This window comes from Malaclemys terrapin, chromosome 6, assembly GCF_027887155.1.
Source record: "Malaclemys terrapin pileata isolate rMalTer1 chromosome 6, rMalTer1.hap1, whole genome shotgun sequence".
NCBI classification, from domain to species: Eukaryota; Metazoa; Chordata; order Testudines; family Emydidae; genus Malaclemys; species Malaclemys terrapin.
In genome coordinates, this window is record NC_071510.1 from 52,327,354 (window position 1) to 52,353,437 (window position 26,084).

At 42.7% G+C, this 26,084-nt stretch overlaps 2 protein-coding genes across 3 annotated transcripts in view; one reads left to right on the top strand and one right to left on the bottom strand.

Annotated features, from left to right (window-relative positions):
• CDC42SE2 (CDC42 small effector 2) overlaps positions 1 to 17,614 on the bottom strand; it is a 129,759-nt gene extending 112,145 nt beyond the window's left edge. For both annotated transcript variants that reach the window (XM_054031782.1, XM_054031783.1), the window contains exon 1: positions 17,159 to 17,614. The gene's annotated coding sequence lies outside the window, so the exon portion shown is untranslated. The remainder of the gene's footprint in view (positions 1 to 17,158) is intronic.
• A 1,117-nt stretch (positions 17,615 to 18,731) lies between these two features.
• Positions 18,732 to 21,037, top strand: LOC128839096 (nucleolar protein 58-like). Its single transcript, XM_054031781.1, has 2 exons — positions 18,732 to 19,174; positions 20,335 to 21,037. The coding sequence occupies exons 1-2, from the start codon at positions 18,790 to 18,792 to the stop codon at positions 20,745 to 20,747; spliced, it is 798 nt and encodes a 265-aa protein (XP_053887756.1). The 5' UTR covers positions 18,732 to 18,789; the 3' UTR covers positions 20,748 to 21,037.
• Positions 21,038 to 26,084: the final 5,047 nt, after the last annotated feature.

The following is a 26,084-nucleotide window of genomic DNA, read 5'->3' on the forward strand; positions in this document are numbered from 1 at the left end:
GAGGTCAAGTCACATTGAGGATACTGTTTTGGACCACCTAAGGCAGGCAAGTGAATTGTTTCATACCTTACTTTAACTGTCACGCCATGCCATGGCAACAAGCAGAAGTGTGGGGCGAGGGAGGAGAACCTAGAATATCCACCCACCCTGGCATAGAGTATAGGCCATGAAGAAGGACTATGGAAGAAAAACTGTGCACTGAAATCTTAAATACTAAGACAAGATTATGCCTGCATATACAGGAGGGTAGGTGTGAGGGATATAGAGTTTCCTCAGAGTCCTAATTTCTTTGCATCTTTGTCCAGTAGCCAGGTCCAATGGCACAATTGTGAACCCACCCTGCAGCCAATAAAATTAAGCAGCAGTACTAATGTACAACCCCTCCAAATCCACCTCAATGCAGGCTTAAATACACTAACTAGCCCTAATATTCAGAAGCTTTATCTGCTAAAAGATAGCTGTTTTACTTCTGAGCTTTCTTCCTCATAAAACAAATGACCTTTACGTCAATAAAGCCAGAGGCAACTGAGTTTTATCTCTGTAAACAGAGTAAGGCCATAATAATTAATTAATAAATACTACTACTAATATTTTAATATTTAAATAAAGGAACCTGATGAAACATAGCAGGCCCTGCTTGTACTACTGAAAAAGTCCACGCCACATGCAGATCAGGGTGAATAAAAAAAAAAAATCAATGATTTAAAAATAAATAAATGAATAAATAAAAATCTGATTCTTTTAATTTAAATCAGATTTTTTTGATAAAATGCTTTTTGAGGAAAAAACCTATCTAAAGATAGTTTTAATTAAGACACATTATAGATTAAAGATATCTCATCATGGAATAGGGATTATAAATTCTAATTCTATAGTATGAGACAATGTATTAATGTAATGTTTAAAAAAAGTTTTGTAAATGAGTTCCAATAGTTCATGGATTAGGGACCCAATCTTATAGGATTCCAGGGGCTTCTGTATAGATTATTTAGGTTAATTTTTCTATCTACCCAAAGGGACTCAGTGCTCAGTCTAGACGATACCATCAGAGATGCTTAGGTTTGCAGTTCTCAAACTGTGGATTTGTGTCTCCGGAGCTAACATGCTTGTTAACAGCAAAAATGTTTTAAAATAAATAAATACATAAATAATATGTAGAGGAGAGAAATAACAGACCTCAACCCTATTGTCCCTCTGCAAATTTGTGTACACACAGTCAATCCCTTACCTCTCTAAAAGTGCAAAGTTTCAAAAAGTTCAACGAATAGAAGACTGTTGAGGGTGGAACAGATCTGGACAAGGAAAAGAAGTCTGGAGATAAATGTGAGAAGGGAGGGACAGGCCATAGAAACAAAAGTGAAACTGTTTAAGCAGCATGTTCCAGAAGTCTTGAGGTCTTTCTGAGTGTAGCCTTCATTGATTTGAGATCCACCATACCATTCTCTCACTATAGGGTTACCATTCGTCCGGATTTACCCAGACATGTCCTCCTTTTTGTGTTAAAAATAGCGTCCGGGGGGGAAATTTGTAAATCACTACAAATGTCCGGGACTTCCCCCCCATGCAGAGCGAGGCGCGGCTGGGAGGGCTACAGGAAATTCAGCCGCTCGCATGGGGGTCTGGCAGCCAGAGCCCTTCCCCCGCAGCTTGCCGGGCTGGACTCTGGAGCAGCTGTAGAGCTCCTCCTCACCTCCCTGCATTCTGAGCCGGCCGGCCTGCCGGGCCGTTTGCATCGGGCCTCGGCAGCTCCTCCTCCCCTGCAGCCCAGCACCCCGCTCCGGCAGCACTGTGCAGGGGCAGGGGCAGGGACTGGGTTGTGTGTTGTGCTGGGGAGCGCAGCCACGTGTCCAGCTCCGCACAGAGCCCAACACCATGTTTTGAGGGGCAGGGTAAGAGGGCCAGGGGGCAGGAAAAGGGGCAGGGAGATTTTGGAGGGGGCAGTCGAGACGGGGGGGGGGTCGGGAGTTCGGGGGGGGGGGCTTTTTGGGGGGTGGAGAAGGTTTTGGGCAGTCAGGGTACAGGTAGGGGGTAGGGTCCTGGAGGGCATTTGGTGAGGGTAGTTAGGGGACAAGGAACAGGGAGGCTTAGGTAGGGGGTGGAGTTCTGGAGGGCAGGTAAGAGCAGGGGTCCTGGGGGGGGCAGTCAGGGGACAAGGAGCAGGGGGGGGTGTTTGGGAGTTCTGGGGGGGCTGTCAGGGGGGTGGGAAGTGGTTGGATGGGGCGTGGGAGTCCCAGGGGTCTGTCTGGGGGTGGGGGTGTGGATAAGGGTTGGGGCAATCAGGGTACAGGTAGGGGGTAGGGTCCTAGAGGGCCAGTTAGGATGGGGGGAGGGTCTCAGGAGGGGGCAGTCAGGGGACAAGAGGCAGGGAGGTTTAGGTAGGGGGTGGAGTCCTTGGGGGCAGTTAGGGGCCGGGGTCCCAGGAGGGGACAGTCAGGGGACAAGGAACGGGGGGAGGGTTGGGAGTTCTGAGGGGGGTGGGAAGTGGGAGGGGCTAGGGCGGGGCTCCTCCGGTCCTCTTTTTTGCTTGCTGAAATATGGTAACCCTATCTCACTAGAAGGGAAAATCTATAATGGCAGCAGGCCATAAAAGAGACCCAGTTTGGGAATAAGAACCATTCAAGAAATATATGTTTGCTGATGATGTTTTAAAGAAACTCACACCAGTGAACTGGTGGAAGTCACTTAAGCACTTGGATTCAGAGACTGTTGAAGTGATAATCTCACTTTTAACAGCAGTAGCTTCCTCTGCCGGTGTAGAAAGAATATTTTCTTCCTTTGGACTAATTCATTCCAAATTGACAAATCGTTTGGGACCTGAAAAAGCAGGAAAGTTTGTTTTTCTTTTCCAGATTATGAACAAACAGGAAAATGAAGATGAAACGACTGAGTGAGCTGCAGAAGCCAATATTTTAAGTTTCTCATGTTGACCTGGCTGACATAGTCAATTTAATTTTTTTTTGTTAATTTCATTTTAACTATTTTAGTTAAACAATTTTAACAAAAACGAACCTGATTTTAAAAAACTTGAAGGTTTAACTAAATTCACAAAAAGAACAGGAGTACTTGTGGCACCTTAGAGACTAACAAATTTATTAGAGCGTAAGCTTTCGTGGGCTACAGCCCACTTCTTCGGATGCATATAGAGTGGAATATATATGTTCCACTCTATATGCATCCGAAGAAGTGGGCTGTAGCCCACGAAAGCTTACGCTCTAATAAATTTGTTAGTCTCTAAGGTGCCACAAGTACTCCTGTTCTTTTTGCGGATACGGCTGCTACTCTGAAACCTAACTAAATTCAAAGATTCATATGCTTGTTTTGTTAAAATATTATATGTTTGCTGTTGAAGAAAAAAATCCAGAATACATAATGTTGTTTTAGTTAAATAAAACAATTTAAATGTCTGTCTGGTGATGTTCTCCTCCTAATACAGCATGGCAAGAAAATCCTCCAAATATTAATGATTAACCTGTTGAATTGGAGATCACCTTCCAATGACTTCATAAATATCTACTTCAATTACCTTTGGTAAATGAAATAACCAATCATTCATTTTCTGATATGACTGTAAAACTAATCTGAAAAGTTTTCAAAATAAATCACTTTAAAAATGTATAGTGTGTACCATCTAAAAATGAAATCTACATCTATCTCTGAGTTGTGAAGAATATGTATTAAGGTTATAACAACCAACAAGAATGCACTTTTATGTAGAAATCCATGATTAAATTGAGTCTTCCTGACTAGTGATTTAAATCAAATCCACCCTGATTCAGATTCAGAGGAGTGCCTTGCCTGAACACTGTCTTAAAATGTAATTAAAAAAATAAAAAATAAGCAGTACTGATTTCAAGACACCATATACACATTCATGTATACTTGAGTATGATACACTGAACAGTATTTGTAGGAAATATCAGAGCTAAATATGATTATTTAAAAAAATCTAGTTATAGGTAATTTCAGCAAATATGTACAGTATTTGAATCTACATTTTGGTCTGTTGCAGGTCAGTGTCTCAAGTGTCCCCCTCAAAATGATCTCAGATGAACTACTAAGTGAAACACCTGTGTTTGCCCTCTGCTGGCGGCATTACTTCCATTCTGGACCATGCAATCGGTTTCCAGGGTTGAAGTACTCAAGACCATTCTTTACCCCCAAAATACTGATTTTCCTTATGGTCATATTTTTCCATGTCTCATGGGATACAAAATATTTTTGCTAAGAACTCAGAGTAGCACAATGTTGGGAAAGGACTGACATGCTACATCTAAAAAATATCCAAATATCTAAAATATATTACCTCATCCACCTTATCACCCTACAGCTCTGTAAAATTCCACTCTGTCACACAGTTAATTGAGGGAAATGGACCATACTAGTCAGCAGTTGAGTGTAAAGTTGTATGAAAAAATTGCATTTGGAATACATGTAAAAAGGAGCCATTCCTTTAGCAAGCGGTACCTGATAGAGAATACAGGTCTGTCGCATCTTAGGCACATTTTAACATGCGCGATTTCAGCTTTACTTAGTCGGCAAAAACAAAAAAAAAAGAAAAAGAGAAAAATAACAATTTAAATAAAGTTTCTGTAGTGCGGGCGATTCCACCCACCATTACACTCAATGTCATTTTGACTATACGCGATTTTCGCTTTAGATGCTGACTGCGGAACGTAACCCCAGCGTAAAATGAGACAGACCTGTAGCTGTATCACACAATGCCAATAAAGAGAAAGAGACAGAGTGCAAGAGAGAGAGAGAGAGAGAATGTTATCAATTAGCACAAGAAGTTATTGGATATAAGCTGGGAGATAAAGTAACCCATATAAATAACGAAGTGTCCCACATGGAATAATTCAACATTTAACAGCCCAAAGGTTTTGACAAGGAAGTTAGTCCCATTTGACTTAAGTGCTGTGATTGTGCAAGACTTAATCTGCCCCAAAACGTGGTGTCAAAAAAAAAAAAAAAAAAAAAAAAAAAAAAAAAAAAAGAGGGGGGAAAGCACGTACTGGAAAAGTGACTTCAAAACATCGAAGCCAAGCAAAAGGGAAAGGAAAGAATTATTTTGATAAAACAAAGTGCACAAAAAGGCAAGTCTATAAATTAAAACAGAGGACGTTCTAACAGTTTCTGAGATAGCTACAGCTAGCTTGGTCAGAAATTGCTGATTTAACTCAAAATATAGTGAAAGTGGGCAATCAAGATTTTTGTGACACTACATTTTCTACTTTGTTAAAGGCTTCATACAGTTTACAGATTTGACTTGTTATGGATATAATGCTTGCTTTCTGTATAGTTCAAAGCAAATGCAAGCTGAGACCAATTTAAAAAAGTGTAAATATTTCTTCAAGCAATGCCTTGTTAAAAAAATATAAAACACTGAAATGCTTAGCAAATGAAGGTGTAGGGTGCTAAGCAGTTATTCAATACACAAATTGCTTTCTGTTTTTGGATCCCGTTTTAGACACACATGGAACAAATGGTTCTTTGTTCTGCTCTAAACAGTTAGGATAACACTGGTCTACAATTTTTGAGAAGTCGTCTGCTTCAGAGATAAAATGTGCTGTTTATTATGTATTTTGATGTGCTGAGTTCAAATATGACAAAACAACTGATTGGCTAGTGTTCCTAAGATATTTAAGTTTTTACATTTTATGTCTATGTATATTGTGTAGATAGTAGAGTTTTAATCATAAATTGTAAACCTAGGTCTTTTCATGTGTTTATGGTTGCTTTACATGATAATATTTCACCTGTCCTGTTTATGGAACACTTTAAAAATCAGCAAAAGGGTTATATAAATAAAGTTTATTATGAAACAAAAGGCAAAAAACTATTAGGTACATAGTTTAGTCCTATTCAGTGTCTACTCGGCGCTTCTTGGCTTGTCTCTTGTATTCATTAAATGGAGCATCTCTTGTCACTGTCCAGCAATAGTCTGCAAGCATTGATGGGCTCCATTTGCCCTGATAGCGTTTCTACATTGTTGCAATGTCCTGGTGAAATCGCTCGCCGTGCTCGTCGCTCACTGCGCCGCAGTTCGGTGGAAAAAAAATCTATATGAGAGTGCAAAAAATGTATCTTTAGTGACATGTTGCAACCAAGGCTTTTGTATTCCTTGAGGAGGTTTACCACCAACAACCTGTAGTTGTCTGCCTTGTTGTTTCCGAGAAAATTTATTGCCACTAACTGGAAGGCTTTCCATGCCGTCTTTTCCTTGCCATGCAGTGCATGGTCAATGCATCATCTCGAAGAAGTTCACGAATCTGAGGACCAACAAAGACACCTTCCTTTATCTTAGCTTCACTTAACCTTGGAAATTTTCCACAGAGGTACTTGAAAGCTGCATGTGTTTTGTCAATGGCCTTGACAAAGTTCTTCATCAGACCCAGCTTGTAAGGGTGATAACAAAATCTTCCTTGATTCAACAAGTGGTGGATGCTGAACACTTTTCCTCCCAGGCTGCAATGACTGTCGGTGTGGCCAATCTTTCTTGATGTAGTGGGAATCTCTTGCACGACTATCCCATTCGCAGAGAAAACAGCAGTACTTTGTGTATCCAGTCTGCAGACCAAGCAAGAGAGCAACAACCTTCAAATCGCCACAAAGCTGCCACTGATGTTGGTCATAGTTTATGCACCTCAAAAGTTGTTTCATGTTGTCATAGGTTTCCTTCATATGGACTGCATGACCAACTGGAATTGATGGCAAAACATTGCCATTATGCAGTAAAACAGCTTTAAGACTCGTCTTCGATGAATCAGTGAACAGTCTCCACTCATCTGGATCGTGAACGACGTTGAGGGCTGCCATCACACCATCGATGTTGTTGTAGGCTACAAGATCACCTTCCATGAAGAAGAATGGGACAAGATCCTTTGGACGGTCACGGAACATGAAAACCCTAACATCACCTGCCAGGAGATTCCACTACTTTAGTCTGGAGCCCAACAGCTCTGCCTTACTCTTGGGTAGTTCTAAATCCCTGACAAGGTCATTCAGTTCACCTTGTGTTATGAGGTGTGGTTCAGAGGAGGAGGATGGGAGAAAATGTGGGTCCTGTGACATTGATGGTTCAGGACCAGAAGTTTCATCCTCTTCTTCTTCCTCGTCTGAATCAAGTGAGAATGATTCTGGTGCATCAGGAACCGGCAGTCCTTCTCCGTGTGGTACTGGGCGTATAGCTGATGGAATGTTTGGACAATGCACAGTCCACTTTTTCTTCTTTGACACACCTTTCCCAACTGGAGGCACCATGCAGAAGTAACAGTTGCTGGTATGATCTGTTGGCTCTCTCCAAATCATTGGCACTGCAAAAGGAATAGATTTCCTTTTCCTGTTCAACCACTGGCGAAGATTTGTTGCACAAGTGTTGCAGCATATGTGTGGGGCCCACCTCTTGTTCTGATCTCCAATTTTGCAGCCAAAATAAAGGTGATAGGCTTTCTTAACCATAGTGGTTATACTGCACTTTTGTGATGCAAAAGTCACTTCACCACAAACATAGCAGAAGTTATCTGCACTGTTCACACAAGTACGAAGCATCTCTGCTCACTTTGGCTAAACAGAAACGTGTCCCTTTGCAAAATCAAACACTAACAAATAAGAGAGCACGACACTGTATGATTTCTAGAGCGGATATAGGGCAATTTGTTCAGCAGAGTGATGTAAGCTTCGTTATGATTGCATCATCCATGACTTCTAGGAATAACATGATGCAATTCATATCATGTATGACGCAATACCAGCTTCAGATTGCATCATTCATTGTTTTGCCTAAAAAGCAAGTACTGTCCAAACCCAGTCATAGATTTATTCATAGATCCAGTCGTAGATGTATTTTAGTCATTTCTGGTTTAAATCGAGATCCCTTCCCTTTATAACTCACTTATCCTCTGCCATTCCCAAGTCAAGGGTCGTATATACTGACCCAATAGCATATCTTGAAAACTAGAGCCAATCAACAATTTTAAGCATCATTTTCGTTCTCAGTGACTCAGAATTAGTAAAGTTTGACTACATTTATTTCAGAAGCATTTTGGCTGTAGAGCAGTGTAATCAGAAATGTTATCCCTGCTTGCTTTTTAAACTACTACAAGTACTTGGCTGGAAAGACAGATCATTACATACAATTTTTATCATTAGGTTTCATCTTAAGATATGAGGCGCCTCAACTCACATTTCTTATATGAAGTTTTTTCCAAATATTATCATAAGAATGAATCAGTATTTTTCATACAATTCTTCTACAATGCAGGAACATCACTGTACATAATTAGCCCGAGCAAACATTTAATATTTATTGCCATTTCAGCTCAGATACAACTTAAGCCATAAGAAGTAGGAGGAACAATTGCCCAACCAAGGACCGCATTGGCAACTTGACAGTAGACAGACAGCCAAAATCAATAGCTAGAGCAGGCTGCAGCAGGGGGATGTTTAAATGAAGAGGAAGCACTGGATGCTGAGATCTATACTCTCTATAGTCTACATTTCAGTATTAAAAGGAAGTAGCGGCTGTGGGCCATATATTAACCAATGAATGAACCATTCACTGATCACCTCAAATCTAAGCAAATTAACATCTCAATTAAAGAGTATTTTGAATATTGCAAAGAATGTTTAAAATCTAAATTACAGCTATACTAAGCCCTAGAGAAAGAAAATTTTTTCTCAGAGTGTTCCCTGGGCTTCTGATTTTGACATCTGCTTTTTGGTTCCCTATTGGGTTTTTTTTATTAAATTATTATGTTATTATATTTGTATTGTAAGTTTGAATCCAAGCAGAGCCCTAGTATTGTACCACTCTATCTAGCTACCTCAGCCAACCTGGGTGATTTTATCTTGCCTTCTGCTAGCCCAGTACTCTATAGCAAGTGGTGTCCTTGGGGATGTGTCATAAGAACATAAGAATGGCCGTACTGGGTCAGAACAAAGGTCCATCCTCTATCATATCCCTCCTTAGTCTCCTCTTTTCCAAGCTGAAAAGTCCTAGCCTCTTTAATCTCTCCTCATATGGGACCCGTTCCAAACCCCTAATCATTTTAGTTGCCCTTCTCTGAACCCTTTCTAATGCCAGTATATCTTTTTTGAGATGAGGAGGCCACATCTGTACGCAGTATTCAAGATGTGGGCGTACCATGGATTTATATAAGGGCAATAAGATAGAGAATAAGATGGAGACTATCCCCTTTTTAATGATTCCTAACATCCTGTTTGCTTTTTTGACTGCCGCTGCACACTGCGTGGACATCTTCAGAGAACTATCCATAATGACTCCAAGATCTTTTTCCTGATTAGTTGTAGCTAAATTAGCCCCCATCATATTGTATGTATAGTTGGGTTATTTTTCCCAATGTGCATTACTTTACATTTATCCACATTAAATTTCATTTGCCATTTTGCTGCCTAACACTTAGTTTTGTGAGATCTTTTTGAAGTTCTTCACAGTCTGCTTTGGTCTTAACTATCTTGAGCAGTTTGCAAACTTTGACATCTCACTGTTTATCCCTTTCTCCAGATCATTTATGAATAAATTGAATAGGATTGGTCCTAGGACTGACTCTTGGGGAACACCAATAGTTACCCCTCTCCATTCTGAAAATTTACCATTTATTGCTACCCTGTGTTCTCAGTCTTTTAACCAGCTCTCAATCCATGAAAGGATCTTCCCTCTTATCCCATGACAGCTTAATTTACATAAGAGCCTTTGGTGAGGGACCTTGTCAAAAGCTTTCTGGAAATCTAAGTACACTATGTCCACTGGATCCCCCTTGTCCACATGTCATAATCACAAAATGCCAAAGAGAAAACAGATAAGAACTACTAACCAGTGAGTGCTAGGAAGGTTTGGGACAGGGATTGGGAATTCTGTTACCAATAAAGGGAGTTCATATACTGTGGTAATTTTTTCAGAAGGTAGATCACTAATTATGGCTCTAATCCTAACAGAGGGAAACATGTGGATGGACCCTTATGCATAACCAAATACCTCTGTTACTCTGCCCACTGTACAGAGGAAGATAAAGTAAAATGCTCCAAGTATGTCAGCACTCATTTAATTGTGCCTCCAAGAAGGGTGGCTAATTAACTGAATACTTCTACTCCTGCTGAAGTATCAATCTCTACGCTAACTACAAATATGCTGCAAGCCCCCAAAATAAACCTTCTCATGGGACACTCTCCCAATTTATCAGTCCTTAACTCTCCAGCAGTTATAATTGTTGCAAGGAATATGAAAACAGTAACAGAACAGAGTGAAGAGGGATACAATTAACATAAGCTTGCTTTAATATGGTGGGTGCAGTTACCTGATTATGCCTATCCTGCTTCCATTTTGTATCCAAGGTCTTTATTTCCTCAATCTCTCCCTCTACTTAAAGCCCTCATTGCTCGCCCAAGGAAGACAGACACCAAGCAGTTGTGCATGATGCAGACAAGTGCTTTTAGCTGGTTAAAATACCCTCAAACTTTGAGAAGCTTTTCACTGGTTCATGGCTAGCCATAAGCATCATTGCTTGAAGACTAATGTTTTACACTACCATGACAAAAAACACATTTTCAGAACCACTGTACTTCAGAACGTCATTTACAGCAGGCAGGTTTTTACATCCTCAAAGAACAAAGTATGTATTTGGGGTGTGGGGGAGGAGAATACCAGCTTGTTTTAAAAATCACAGCTGACACTTATAAAGACTAGCAATAGACTGATTTAACTGAGAAATATTTAGGGGACTAGATCACTTAGTACATGAATTGTTGTGCTTTCACCTCTGGGAATCCAAATCCAATTGTTGCCATGGTGCCTGAATATATATTTTAATGAGATAACTAGTGAAGTGTCCTAAAGGTTTGGTAGTGCCCTCTCAGCTTAGAAGTAACTACAGATAAGCATGTGTGAAGCTCATGAAGACTCAAGGACCAAAACTGTAATATTACTCTGATCTGACTTTAATCTTTTTTAAAAAATGAAGGTATTTCATAATTTGAGTAACCATGTATCACTGTTATCCCCCAAAAAGCTAATCAATTTTGGTCTCATATTTGTGCTTGTTTTTTGTACTGTGGCAACAATTTGCATGTGGTCATTAAGAATCTAAATCAGTATATAATTTTGTCAGAACAACACGCAGAAGCAAAACATCAGATCTGACAGAAGAATGGTAAGATTGTTGTATTTCAGTTTTTGAATTAGCCACTTTTCAGAGGCAAAGGCTTCCAAAATAAGATGTGCTATGTTTAACTTTTGTGCTAGAACTTGTATCCCTAAAATAGTCTACAGGTGACATCAAGAGTCACCATTCCTTCTACTAGGTTACATTCCAATATGCTTTTGGATGAACAGGTTCTAGAATGGGGAGTCATGCAGGTGAAAATTAAACTAAACTATTAGGAATGAAGCTGGAGGTTGACCTGAGACACAGAATATTCAGGATGGCTTTCTGCTCAGAAAGCAAGCTCTGAAAAAAAGAGATTTAGCAGTAAGTATCACTGCTTGAAGACTGATTGATGCTTCATCAGTGTGACAAAAAATGACTCCACAGATCCATTTTTACCAACACTGGTTTCTAAAAAAACAGTTACAGCAGGAAGATTTTTACACTCAAAGAATAGTGTATGGGAAGAGGAAAGCAGGTGGTGGGGAGAATACCTTCTTGTTCTCAATCACAGCTGATGTGTTTACTTAATTCATTTCTAAGAAGCCTGTCCATGATTGCTTTTTACAGACCAATCCAGTACTTACAGGAGAGGAAAAAAACCTGTCTGTGGCACTGCTAAAGATGGCATATTTGAAATGTATACTATGCTGCTAGCATTCACCTTAGGGCACTTCAGAGACTGTTAGGGCGCAAGATGTCTGTGATATTAAGAGGACTGAGCTAACAGAGAAGGGCTCATATTAACTCTTCGAAACAAGCCTTCAGAATTGTGAAGCACAAGCATTTTGGTTTAAAACTGACACATTGTTCTGAAGGCATAGGTAGTCAGAGTACTTATCAGGAAAGGTGGCACCAAGCTTCTACAATGTACACTAAATTTATGAACATGAAGTCAGAAAAACCTTCATTTAGAAAGTATCAAAGCAACCCTAACATCACATCAATGACAGAGCTCTTAAATTTTTTAAGCTAGTTTAGTTGTTTTGAGTTAAACATTTATTTTATTAATAGAAAAAAAACACAGACCACCATGAACAGAAATGGGAGAGTCATGAAAAGTTGATATGAATGTGATGAGAGGAGGCACTAGCAAACCCTGATAAAAGGGCCATGTTGACCTACACATGGTCCTCTTCCCTATAATATCGGATCGCCTGATGAAAACCAAAGATGTTTAAAGAGAGAAACAGATATGCAGAGCTAAGAAGATGACCACAGATCATTAGCTAACCACACCATCCAGATGTGTTCTTATGTAAGGAAAAAGAACAGGAGTACTTGTGGCACCTTAGAGACTAACAAATTTATTAGAGCATAAGCTTTCGTGGGCTACAGTCCACTTCTTCAGATGCGTATAGAGTGGAACATATCTATATCCACTATCTGAAGAAGTGCGCTGTAGCCCACAAAAGCTTATGCTCTAATAAATTTGTTAGTCTCTAAGGTGCCACAAGTACTCCTGTTCTTTTTGCGGATACAGACTAACACGGCTGCTACTCTTAAACCTATGTAAGGAAAGAGTCAGTAGTTCTAGTCTGAACCAAACCTTGTGCAAATGTGTTGTACTAACATTCTCCACTGGCCACTGAATTGCAATCCTAATCTGCTATTGGATTCCTGAACTTGAGCTGTCAAGTATGATGAGAAGTTCCATGGTTGATTTGTGATGTGGTCAAAGGATCACTTGAAGATAAATATGAGACCACCAAATTCAGTCCAATTTGAGTCATACATAACATGAGCTTCATCGTTATCAACTGGAGTTCAGGGGATATATGCACACAAACTACTACTACAAAAAAAATCATGATGGGTAATCTGCTCAGGTGACAATCAAGACAGGCATTTGTCAGAGCTGTGTGGGAAAGTGCATAATGCTGGCCACATTATGATGGCTCTAATTCACCCAAAAATGAAGTTTCAAAGAGATTTGCATGTAATATCAAGCAATTACAGATACTTCCAGAGAGCAGTTTTATGTCAGTGATAACTTTTAAAAACTTGGTATAAATTAATAGATGTGCATCAACCATATAAACTTCATGCCTAATTTGCAGGGTTGATGTATTCAATCACATTTAATGAACCAAAGCAATAATGTCATAATGCCAATGTAAATCGTGTTTTAAATAGAAAAGTTTTTAAACTTGTTCTTCCAGGGAAAAAATTGTATTACAGAATAGAATAGAAGCAAAGCTATATTATTGATCTAACAGTTACCAGGGGAAACCTAAAGCTGAATTATATTTGGCTTAGAATTCTAGTTAAAAAAAATATTTGCGAACCAGCCAGAAGCTAAGGACAACAGAAGCATACACAGAATTCTAGAAAGTCAGTTACGTTCCCTGGCATCACATTGGATCATAACCTCACTCTAGTGGACAAACAATTAATTTTGACAGTGACTGGTGGTGAACATTTTTTCATCACAATCTAGTTTTCCCCACTAAAGACTTAATTGTGTTAGTGCCTAATATAGTTCTTGCTGAAAACAATCTTCTAAGCATTTCTTATTCACTGTAGAGCCTCCAAGTGACATGAGATGGTTTCTCGTCACCACTAGATTACTCATGATCTATCATTATACTGCCTGTTCTGACAGAAAACAAAACAAAAATAAAAAAGTCACTTACAACACTCTGCTGCAGTTTTCCTCTTTGTACTATTTTTTCCCTTTCCCTTGCTAAAATCAATCAACTTATTTTTTTGGACAACAGGAACCAAGACAAGATGTTGAAAAACTCCTGCCGTCTTTTTCTATCATGACAAGCTTTCCCCAAATCGTTACAATGCCAGCTACTGTAGAACTCTGACAAGCACTTGGGGTCAGAATTAATGGCATGCATCAAGACAAGTTGTTTTTTCTTGTTATATAATATAAAAATAGCCAGTAGATTTAGAACCCTGAGTCTCACCTATCTCTACTGTGATAGCGTAAAGCTGTAGGAGATTCAGGCATGGACTAACAAATTATATGTAATGACCCTACAGCTTCCTTTATTCTTCACTCAATCAGTGCGACAACAGGTTATAAAAATACTTACTAAAGGCTAATTTTATAATTCCTGATTTACAGATCTTTGGTATCAACAATGTCATGAAGTTTCTTGAAGAAGACGACCCCCCTGAATTCTTTGTTGTAGGAATGACTCCACTACTTCTCAGAGAGAAAAGCTAGAAGAATACAGTTAGGAACCTGCTCTTCTGTAGAAAATGCACTAACCACTAATAAAGTCATTTTAATTATCAAGAAAAAAATATAACTTTTGCTTCTAAATTTCTTACTGCACCTAAGAGAAAAACTACAGATTGTTTAAACCCCAATCCTGCAAATACTTACACCTATGCTCAACTTTATGCAAAGTGAATAATCCCACTGAACTAAGCAATGAGTTCAGTGAGACTATTCACTTACAGAAGTATCTGCAGGATCAGGGGCAGACTTCTCACTCTCCAACATTTAATCTTTAACATTGCCTTTTTTGGCAAAAAGGGAAATGAGAATAGAAACTGAAAGAGCTCAGGAACAGACTAAGAGTTGCACAGGTATATTGACAATGTAAGTGGTGTCATTTCCAAAATGACTTGCTTACCTCCAACAATTTTTTAGTACTATGAATCCCCAAAGATATTTCATAATATAAAATGTTCTGTAAAAGAATTTCACCAGCTATCAGCTCTTCCCTACTTAGATCAACATGGGTATAAGCAAGGTAGTATTATATGGGCAATTATAAACTAGAAAGACAAATTTAATCATTGGACAAAATTCTAATCTCACTTGCACCAGTGTAAATCCAGCATAATACCATTACAATCATCGGAATTACTCAAGTTATACCCATATAAAACAGAACAGAATTTGGCCCTTTGTGCTAGGATTCAGAAGATAAATGAAGAGCTTAAAAATAATATTACATAAGCTTTTCTGTCACAGAAAGATATATCTTTAATTTACTAAATCAATTTAACCATTAAGCTATGATAAAGTAGTAAATTTTTGTCAGATAGCACTCAAAAATTAGCTTTAAGTTTTTATTTTCAGAAAAAACTATAAATAGCTGTCATCACAGCACTGGTTGTGGGTTTTTTGTTTGTTTGTTTGTTTGAATTGCCTCTAGAAGATCTTGTTACTCACTGAACATAAAAATAAACATTTTTCTTTAACGTTTACACCAAATCACCCAAAGAGCAGTCAGCCTCTGGTTCAAAACAACATGAAGAATTTGTGTGACACTTATTTCATGCTGGATGTCACAAATCTCACCTCAGAATGTTATATTTTCTTAGCCTATGAAAAGCAATAGTTTATGCCAAAGTTCTTCATACCTGGTTAGTCATACAAAATAAACTTCAAAACATGTCAGGAGTTTGTTACTTATTTGAAAAGGTGACTTTTTAGATGTTTTGTATTAGGAACACTGAATTTTGAAATTAACAGGTTTAAATTCAAAGACAGATAAATTCATATATGCAACACTACCTTACAGTTCTAATGTGCTGCTGCTAACTCACCAATGATTTTATACATACAGTTTGTGGATAGTGTCAGGTGATTTTCCTAGAATGAATTTTTATATTTTACTCAGATTTTTATTATGTAACAATAAAAGCTGTCACATCAACCATGAACTCATTAACACCTCCATGCACCCAATAACAGACAAACGTTTTTCCTCAGATATGCAGTCAAATGTGCCCTGCTCCTGTTCAGTTACCAATGCTGCATTACAGTGCCATTACCACACCCTCTGTGCCAAGAAAAAAAAAAAAAGCAAAAAAAGAAGCCTCCTTTTGTCCTTGAGCTCAAGAAGCACTTGCACTAAACAACCTGTTAAAGGCATCACCTGTCCCCCTCAATGCTCTCAATTATCATATTTTCCCCAGAAACAGCAATTTTTAATATTTTTGAGCAAATGAAACTGTCCTTGCTGCCACTTTGACAAAAAAGGAACAAGGAAATAACTGCTAGTATTTTATTTTAAATGTTGTAGGAGCATCACTTTACTCACAGTGAAGCCTACAGCATTGTGGAAAGGAAGCAAATCTGGCCTTACAATCACTGTAGATAAGCAAGGGGAGGGAGAGGAGAAAAAAAAAATAATACATTTGTGCTCTAAATCCCTATTGGAGTTTCCTCTCCTGCTCTCTTTAACTCCATAAGAAAGAGTCAAGCTGTGCAGGCACTAATTCTGTTAATGTTCTGATTAGCTTGGAGGGAGGAGGGGAGAGAAAGCCCTAGATTTTTTTGCTTAGTAATATCCAATTGCAGGGTTTATAGCCTATTTAAAAAAAAGTGTGTGGAGTCGGGGGGCACGGCACTGTGTTTAGGATCAGAGAGACTCGGCTTCCCTTCCCCAAAACCTTTGGTCCATGCCATTGAGAAACCTGACCTGCCACTGACAACAGCACTGGCTATGCAATAGCACCAAACATTTGCCAAGTTTTTTTAGCCTTCTGCTCCCACTTGCTTCACACTGCGAGAACTATTGCACAGTGAGCCTTCATTTCTGCCCTGCGTGTGAGAATTCCCCCTCCTCCTGCTTTGACTTTGAAGGAAGAGAAGTGACAACAGAATGGAGAGTAGAGGACTTTCCCAGGGATGAAAATGGAACTGCAGGCTCTGGTGCATTACACCGTAGCCCAGTGAGGTCCACACAGGTATGGCTGTCTGTTTCCTACAAACACACCCGCACTATAGATCACACTAGTCTTCCAGATGGGGATGCCAGCCCTGCGCCCCCAACCCTGCTCCCCTCTTCGCTGGCAGAAGGCTGGGCGAGCCTGCATCCCTGCTTTGCTGCTGCAGCGGAGTTTGGGGGGGGGGGGTGATGGTGGAAGGCGGGGGGGGGGGTCGCTCTGCTCTCTAGGGAGGAGAACAGGCCACTCCCAGTGCACATGAAGCCGGAGGCTTTCGAAGGAGGAGGTTACATAGAAATGGGGGAGAAGCACGAAAATTAGGCCCCTTCTGCCCCATAACCCCCCCGGTCACTCACCTCCTGCTACAGCAGCGCCTGCTCCTTTGTCTGGCTTCCCCTCGGCACCTCCGTCTCCCGCCGGGTGCCCGCAGCGCTGGGGAGGATGGAGATGAGATCAGTGCGGGAGGCTGCTGAGCCCGGGCGATCACATGGAGCGGGCGGGGGCCGCGCCCACTCCCCTCCCCGGCTGCCCTGGCTCTCGGGCGGCGGCGGGCGCTGGGTGCTGGCGGCGAGGGATGCGGCACGAGCAGCGCCTGGCTAGAGGGATTTTCCGTCGCCCTGCCTGGGAGCCGGGGCGGAGAGGCGAAGATGGCGACCTCGGTGCTGCTGCGGGAAGGGAAAGATCTCGCCAGGCCGGCCCTCTCAGCTCCCGGCTGCTGCACCCGCTGCCGGCTCGGCGAGTAGGGGAGGGGACAAAGGAGGCCGGGCTGCTGCTGCCCGCCAGCCCCGTGCGCAGCCCCGCTCCTCCTCCGCACTTTCAAACAGCCGCCAGAGCCGCCCGGGTGCGCCCGGGAGAACGCAGGCAGCCGGCGGGGGGCGCCCCCTGGCGCCTGGTCTGCAGCGCCCGGCGGGGAGAGCTCCCCGGGCGCCCGCGGCCAGGGCGTCCCCGGCGGGAGGTCTCAGGCGCCCAGAAAGCGGAGCTGGGCTCACCAGCCAGTCCCACAGACCTGGCGGCGCAGCCTTGGCCCCGGAGTCTGTTCTCCAGGCCCGGGTCAGCGGGGGATGACTGCACAGCCTCAGGCACCCTGCCATCCCCACCCAGCCTCTCTGGCAGCCTTGGCACAGCGGCCGGAGCACTGTAGGGATCAGTAATGGGGGCATGTCCCCATCCTCAGGGATTAGCAGTCTTGGAACCCTGTTCTGATCCCATTGACTTCAATGGGACAACTCAGGAGAGTAGGGGTAGCAGGACTGGGCACTCTGTTATGGTCCTAAAGAGGAGCTCTGTGTAAGCTGGAAAGCTTCTCTCTGTCACCAACAGAAGTTGGTCTAGTAAAAGATATTACCTCACCCACCTCGTCTCTACAATATCCTGGGACCAACACAATTTACAACTACACTGCAATCCTATATTCATTTATGTTCATCCTACATTTTCCTTTGAATTTCCACCTGTCATAGGCCTGGTCTACACTACGACTTTAATTCGGATTTATCAGCTTTAATTCGAATTAACCCTGCAACCGTCCACACAACGGCGCTATTTATTTCGATGTAAAGGGCCCTTTAAATCGATTTCTGTACTCCACCCCGATGAGCGGAGTAGTGCCAAAATCGATTTTAGCAATTCGAATTAGGGTTAGTGTGGCCGCAATTCGATGGTATTGGCCTCCGGGAGCTATCCCACAGTGCATCATTGTGACCGCTCTGGACAGCAATCTAAACTCGGATGCACTGGCCAGGTAGACAGGAAAAGCCCCGCGAACATTTGAATTCCATTTCCTGTTTGCCCAGCGTGGAGAGCACAGGTGACCACAGATAGCTCATCAGCACAGGTAACCATGCAGGCTGATAATCGAAAAAGAGCACCAGCATGGACCGTGAGGGAGGTACTGGATCTGATCGCTGTATGGGGAGAGGATTCAGTGCTTGCAGAACTTCGTTCTAAAAGACGAAATGCAAAAACTTTTGAAAAAATCTCCAAGGGCATGATGGAGAGAGGCCACAATAGGGACTCAGATCAGTGCCGCGTGAAAGTCAAGGAGCTCAGACAAGCCTATCAAAAAACAAAGGAGGCAAACCGTCGCTCCGGGTCAGAGCCGCGGACATGCCGCTTCTACGCTGAGCTGCATGCAATTCTAGGGGGGGCTGCCACCACTACCCCACCTGTGTTCGTGGATTCTGGGTCGGGGATAGTCTCATCAGCGACGCCTGAGGATTCTGCCGATGGGGTAGAGGAGGAGGAGGAGGATGAGCTTGCAGAGAGCACACAGCACTCCATTCTCCCCAACAGCCAGGATCTTTTTATCACCCTGACTGAAGTACCCTCCCAAGCCAGTACCCAAGACTCTGACCCCATGGAAGGGACCTCAGGTGAGTTTACCTTTTAAAATATAAAACTTGTTTTAAAAGCAAACGGTTTTTAATGATTACTTTGCCTGACTTTGCATTCGCGGTCAGTTCAGCTACTGGAAAAGTCTGTAGCTACTGGAAAAGTCTGTTAACGTGTATGGGGATGGAGCGGAAATCCTCCAGGGACATCTCCATGAAGCTCTCCTGGAGGTACTCCAAAAGCCTTGCCACAAGGTTTCTGGGCAGTGCATCCTTATTCCCTCCTCCATGGTAGGACACTTGACCACGCCATGCTTGCAGCAAGTAATCTGGTATCATTGCCTGACAAAGCCTGGCAGCGTATGGTCCCGGTGTTTGCTGGCATTCAAGCAACATCCGTTCTTTATCTTGTTGTGTAATCCTCAGGAGAGTGATATCACTCCTGGTAACCTGGTTGAAATACGGGAACTTAATTAAGGGGACAGAGGTGGCCGTTCCTACTGGGCTGTTTGCCTGTGGCGGAAAATAAATCCTTCCCTGCAGTTAGCCAAGCGCAGATGGGAAATTGGCCCTGAGTTTTTCGCGTTTGGCTAGCAGGGATCTTCCCTGTTACCAGCCACGCGGTGGGGGGAGGGGTACCGTGATCATCCCAGAGAATTCATGGCGGGAGGGGGGCGGCGGCGGGGGGGGGGTTAGTTTGGTGCCTGCAGGGATCTTCCCTGATACCAGCCATGCGGTGGGGGGGAGGGGTACAGCGATCATCCCAGAGAATTCATGGCGAGGGGGGGGGTGGTTAGTTTGTTTTCTGGTGCTGCTGAATGTTAACAGAAAAAACGCAGCACTCTACTTGCCTGAAGGGGCCCAGACAAGCCCCCCCACACTGCCCCCCCCCCAACTGGCTGAGATTGGCCAGGCTTCTGCAGCACTCTACAGGCTATGCTTGGTATGTGGGAAAGGAGGGTGCAGAAGCTGTAAAACAATGGCTTACCATGGCCGCCTGCAAGCCGAATTCTGTTGCCCAGACCTGTGATCTCTAGCAGCAAAGCCACAGGCACTCAGCATTAAGAGGCAAAATGCGACCTTGCACAGAAATCACATGTGCTATGTAATGTGAACAGTGTTGGTCACCGTGAAAGAGTATAAGCATTGTTCTGCAAAATGTAGCTTTTAAAACAATTCTCTCTTTTTTCCCCTCCCTACAGCAGCTGCAAATTCCTCAAGCCTCCCTCCTCCATCCCGAAGGTTATCACAGATAAGGCGTCGTAAGAAGAGAACGCGAGAGGAGATGTTTTCGGAAATTATGGAATCCAGCCGCAGTGACAGAGCTCATGTGAATGAGTGGAAGGAAACAGTTTCAAAGTATAGGAAAGAAGTCAGTGAACGTGAGGAGAGGAGGGACCAACGTGAGGAGAGGAGGGACCAACGTGAGGAGAGGAGAGACGCTCGAGATGAGAGGTGGCGGCAGGAAGACCAGAGGATGAAGGATGCAACGCTGGGGCTGCTCTGGCGTCTGGTGGAGGTTCAGGAACGGCTGCTGGAAAACAGACTGCCGCTTCAGCCCCTGTTCCACCCCCCCCCTCCCCATGTTCCGTATCCTCCTCACCCAGACGTGTAAGAACTCGGGGGGGGAGGCTCCGTACACCTTCCCATTCCACCCCAGTAGACAGCCCAAGCAAAAGGCTGTCATTTTTTTAACCTTTTCTTTGTGGCTTTTTCCTTCCCAGCAATCCTCCTCCCAAATACCACCCGGGTTCCCTCCCTCTTTTTCTAATCTATTAATAAAGAATAAATGATTTTTAAATGATAGTGACTTTATTTGGTTTGAAAGAAAGCTGGGGGAAGGGGCAGGGTGGGTTCCTTACAGAAAATCAGTCAATAAAGGGGGCGGGTTTTCATGAAGGAGAAACAAACAGATATTTCACACGGTAGCCTGGCCAGCCATGAAACTGTTTTTTAAAGCTTCTCTGATGCACAGCGCTTCATGGTGTGCTCTTCTAATCGCCCTGGTGTCTGGCTGTGCGTAATCAGCAGCCAGGCGATTTGCCTCAGCCTCCCACCCCGCCATAAAGGTCTCCCCCTTACTTTCACAGAGATTGTGGAGCACACAGCAAGCAGAAATAACAATGGGGAGATTTCTTTGGCTGAGGTCAGAGCGAGTCAATAATGATCTCCAGCGACCTTTTAAACGGCCAAATGCACATTCTACCACCATTCTGCACTTGCTTAGCCTGTAGTTAAACAGCTCCTGACTCCTGTCCAGGCTGCCTGTGTATGGCTTCATAAGCCATGGCATTAAGGGGTAGGCTGGGACCCCAAGAATAACTATGGGCATTTCAACATCCCCAACGGTTATTTTCTGGTCCGGAAAGTAAGTCCCTTGCTGCAGCCCTTTAAACAGAGTAGTGTTCCTGAAGACGCGAGCATCATGAACCCTTCCCGCCCAGCCCGCGTTGATGTTGGTGAAACGTCCCTTGTGATCCACAAGTGCTTGCAGCACCATTGAAAAGTACCCCTTGCGGTTTATGTACTCGGTGGCTTGGTGCTCCGGTGCCAAGATAGGGATATGGGTTCCGTCTATTGCCCCACCACAGTTAGGGAATCCCATTGCAGCAAAACCATCCACTATAGCCTGCACATTTCCCAGAGTCACAAACTTTCGTAGCAGCACCTGAGTGATTGCTTTGGCTACTTGCATCACAGCAGCCCCCACAGTAGATTTGCCCACTCCAAATTGATTCCCGACTGACCGGTAGCTGTCTGGCGTTGCAAGCTTCCACAGGGCTATCGCCACGCGCTTCTCAACTGTGAGGGCTGCTCTCATCTTGGTATTCTGGCGTTTCAGGGCAGGGGACAGCAAGTCACAAAGTTCCATGAAAGTGCCCTTACGCATGCGAAAGTTCCGCAGCCACTGGGAATCGTCCCAGACCTGCAACACTATGCGGTCCCACCAGTCTGTGCTTGTTTCCCTTGCCCAGAATCGGCGTTCCATGGATAGAATCTGCCCCATTAACAACATGATCTCCAAAGCACCGGGGCCTGTGGTTTCACTGAATTCTGTATCCGTGTCCGTGTCCATGTCCTCATCATGCTTGTCGCTGCGCTGCCGCCGCCGCTGCCTCCTCGCCTCGTTTCTCTGGTCCTGGCTGAGCATAAACTCCACGAGAACGCGCGAGGTGTTTACAATATTCATGACTGATGTCTTGAGCTTAGCGGGCTCCATGCTTGCCGTGGTATGGAGTCTGCAGTGTTCACCCACCCAGGAAAAAAGGCGCGAAAATGGTTGTCTGCCGTCCGTTGCTTTCATGCAGGGAGGGAGGGAGGAGGTGAGGCTGTACCCAGAACCACCTGCGACGATGTTTTTTGTCCCATCAGGCACTGGGATCTTAACCCACAATCCCAATGGGCGCGGGAGACTGCGGGAACTATGGGATAGCTATGGAATTGCTACCCACGGTGCAACGGTGCAGAAATCGACGCTAGTCCCGGTACTTGGACGCACACCACCGAAGTAATGTGCTTAGTGTGGCCGCATTCATTTCGACTTTATACAACCTGTTTTTCAAATCCGAATTATCTAAATTCGGATTAATCCCGTAGTGTAGACATACCCTGAAAAACAACAGGACACTCTGGTGGTTTCCTGATATACAACCAGTTTTCTTTCTGTGAAAATGTTTTAATAAAAAAATATTTAACAGGGCACCTGACAATCAAGGAAATAGCTCTTAGTGCATCTTTTAGAGTATGTGAAATGCTATTTACTTTCTGCCACAGCAGTGGGGGTCTCCTGTTCCCTTCTCCTGTGAGAGGAAAATTTGACACATGGTGTTTGTTGCAGAAATACCGGAGCTCCCATGAAACATAGTCTAAAAGGACTTAATTGTCTTCCTGCATTTGTCAGTCCTGTTTCCCTCTTTGCTTTACAAGACCTTGATTCTGAGAGATACTGCACACCCTCCACTCCCATTAAAGTCAATGGGAACTGAGAGCACTCGGTGCCTTTCAACAGATGATCAGAATCTCACAGGGTCAGGGCTGCAACAAAATTCCCAGATGCCCTGGATTCTTAAATTAGGTCCAGGTTCTGAGCACCTTTAACTGCTGACTGCCTCACAGGATGGGGCCCTTAATCAGCGATGGCAATAGCAGCCTGATCTTACAAGCGGCTGACTGCCTCTTGTACATCCTCAGTTCCCATGGATTCAAAGGGATGTGAGCTGCTTAGCACTGTGCATGGGGCACTCCCCTCCTTGTAGATTTGGCCCTATCTGAACAAGGAGAAAAGGCTGAGCTTTCACTCCACTGCGCTGAAAACTACAAGTATGGAGTAGAACATAAAACGTGACTGATGTACAGGGTTAGATCTTCCTCATCAGTTGGCAAGGGTGGTAACTGTCCATTAGTTTCCAGCTCTCCCCATTAAGAAAAGCGGTAATCCTTCTTGTACCAGGTCACATATACCCAACTTTATGGATCATATATAGTTCACTTTATGAACAAAAATGGACAATGTCACAATACAAAAGAATTTTCAATAAACTGCACTTGAACAGTATCATACAGCTGAATGGTGGGAGTCTTTTCTACAGTGGAAAGTTTCTTTATCTATACCACCTAGAACAGAAGGTTATAAAGCAGTCTAGGTAAGGGAGCATACAAAAGACGGTATCTAAACATTTAAAAAATGGTCTTTATTTTGAATGCACGTGAATAATTCCAAATTTTATACACAGTAGTAATACAGGTTTAAAGTTCTTCATATATCCTAAATCACTCTGAAAAGCAACTGTTAATGAAACACAATAGTCTATCTTAACAGTGTTTTCCACTGATTTTTCTTGTCTTTTTGCCTGTTTTTCTCTCTTGCTGTTGAACATTTTTCTGTGTTCTTTCTATTTACACTTTATTTGTATCTGCAATAAAAATATTAAAAATTTGTTGAATCCAGAACAACTGAGTCCCCGTCCAGTAGTCTAACCATAAGATCATTGTATTTCTTAGATTTTAAAATGGGATTTTAGAATTTCACCCCTGAAGATCTGTCTGAAGGAGGCAACAAAGTAATATTGAAGAAAAATATAGCAGTGGAATAACTGCATGAACACCAGTTCATGCTGGAGATTAAATGGTTAAATGGAGGTGTTGGGGCTTGGTAGATTTGCATAGAAAACTTTCTGAAGTGTCATCATCCTGTGCTGTCAAGTCTATAAGCCAAGACTGGGGACCTTCATATCATGATCTATAATTTCTATGTGCAAGATATACATGACGTCCAGCTGAGACAGTTGCACAGCTCCTACTGCCTAAATTTTCCATTTGGCCTACTTCCAGACCACAGCAGTTCCAAGCCAAATCTTGGCTGTGGTTTGCACAGGATGCAAATTTGTGGTATGTCTACACTACAGAGACTATACCAGCATAGCTATGTTGGCACACAGTGTACTGACAGAATGTTTTTAATGTCAGTGTAGGAACACCGAATGAAGTTAGCTATGTCAACAGAAGCATTCTTCCATCAAAATAGCTGCATCTACACCAGGCGTTATATCAGCATAACTATGGTAGTCAGGGGAGTGGTTTTTTCAGACCAGACCTTGGTGACTCCAGTAAAGACCTGTCCACATTACAGTTATCACTGTATTTTTAACCAATTTGTGACACTTTCTTTGCACCCTGTAACAACAAATACAGTTGGAGTTGTGTCCGCACCAACAGCTTCCTTCACAACACAACCATTCATGAGTCAACTGTGTTTATGCATCCCCATCTCCCATGACTTACATGTTTTTTGTTTGTTTGTTTTGGATGACTCTAAGAATTTTTGGGCAGCTATCCCATCGTGCTTCAGCAAGGGTTAGCATATCACAAAAGAGTCACAGACGCACAGGGGCACAGTTAGGGGGCCCATCTACACTGCAAAAGAGTATGCCAAATGGTGTCATAAGACAATCATGTGCCAGCCTGTGCTCCTGGCAAGGACAGTACATATTTAACTGCCATGGTTACTAATAGAGCATTAATCATGTTGTGTGTGAGAACAAACTGTATTTGGAGCCAGCCATGCTGCTAACTGGATACAAACTTGGTTAAAAGTTGCAGTGTAGACAGAACCTAATTGGATAACTGTAATCTGGCCACCATTTGGGAGACACAGCAAATATACTCTGTTTTATTACCATGCTAGTTCTTAATAGTGTTCAACCATCTTTCCTTTACTTCCCCTCCAACCATTTCTCTAATCCCCTCTTCAATAAAAATTGGACATTTTCCTGCTAAGAATTCCTTCCCAATGACAAACAATCCTTAACCAAATGCTGATTATTTTCCACTCACTGGTTACTCTCTTTCCATTTTTTATGTTAAGCAATAACCGCACCTTTCAAGAGTTTCCTTCTTTTTCCATTCTGTTGCCTACAGGGTCTAACTTGAACATCTGAAAAAAGCCATGTTGAGCCCAATCCATGTTCACATAATCCAGGCTTCTGTGATAAATAATATTCCTCCTTCCTGTGTGCCAAATGCTTACTGGCAGGCATGTCAAATAGGTCAATATTAGTGTTTTGGGTGTCGCCTAAAGAGTCTCATCTTCATACACTGTGACACCCAGGGAGCAAAAATCCTCCATTTGCTGAGTTTGGTTGTATCAGTGTTGTTTTTTAAAAGGGAAAAAATGTTTTCTAAATCTGTTTTTCCCTGACTTATTGATTAAGTTAGGTTACAGGACTATGCTATGTGTATTGTGGAGTCCAGACATTGGAATCAACCATTCAAAAAAAGAGTCTACAACTACCATTCCATTTCAATTCTGATTAATAATATTGTGTTATTTAAAACAATGCAAAACTAAATCCTAATTTAACCATATTGCCACTAGTTCTCCATCACACCTGCTGCTCTGCCTTTGTCTATTAACTTTCCATAGAAATTAAAGAACTATGTGGACATACCTGAT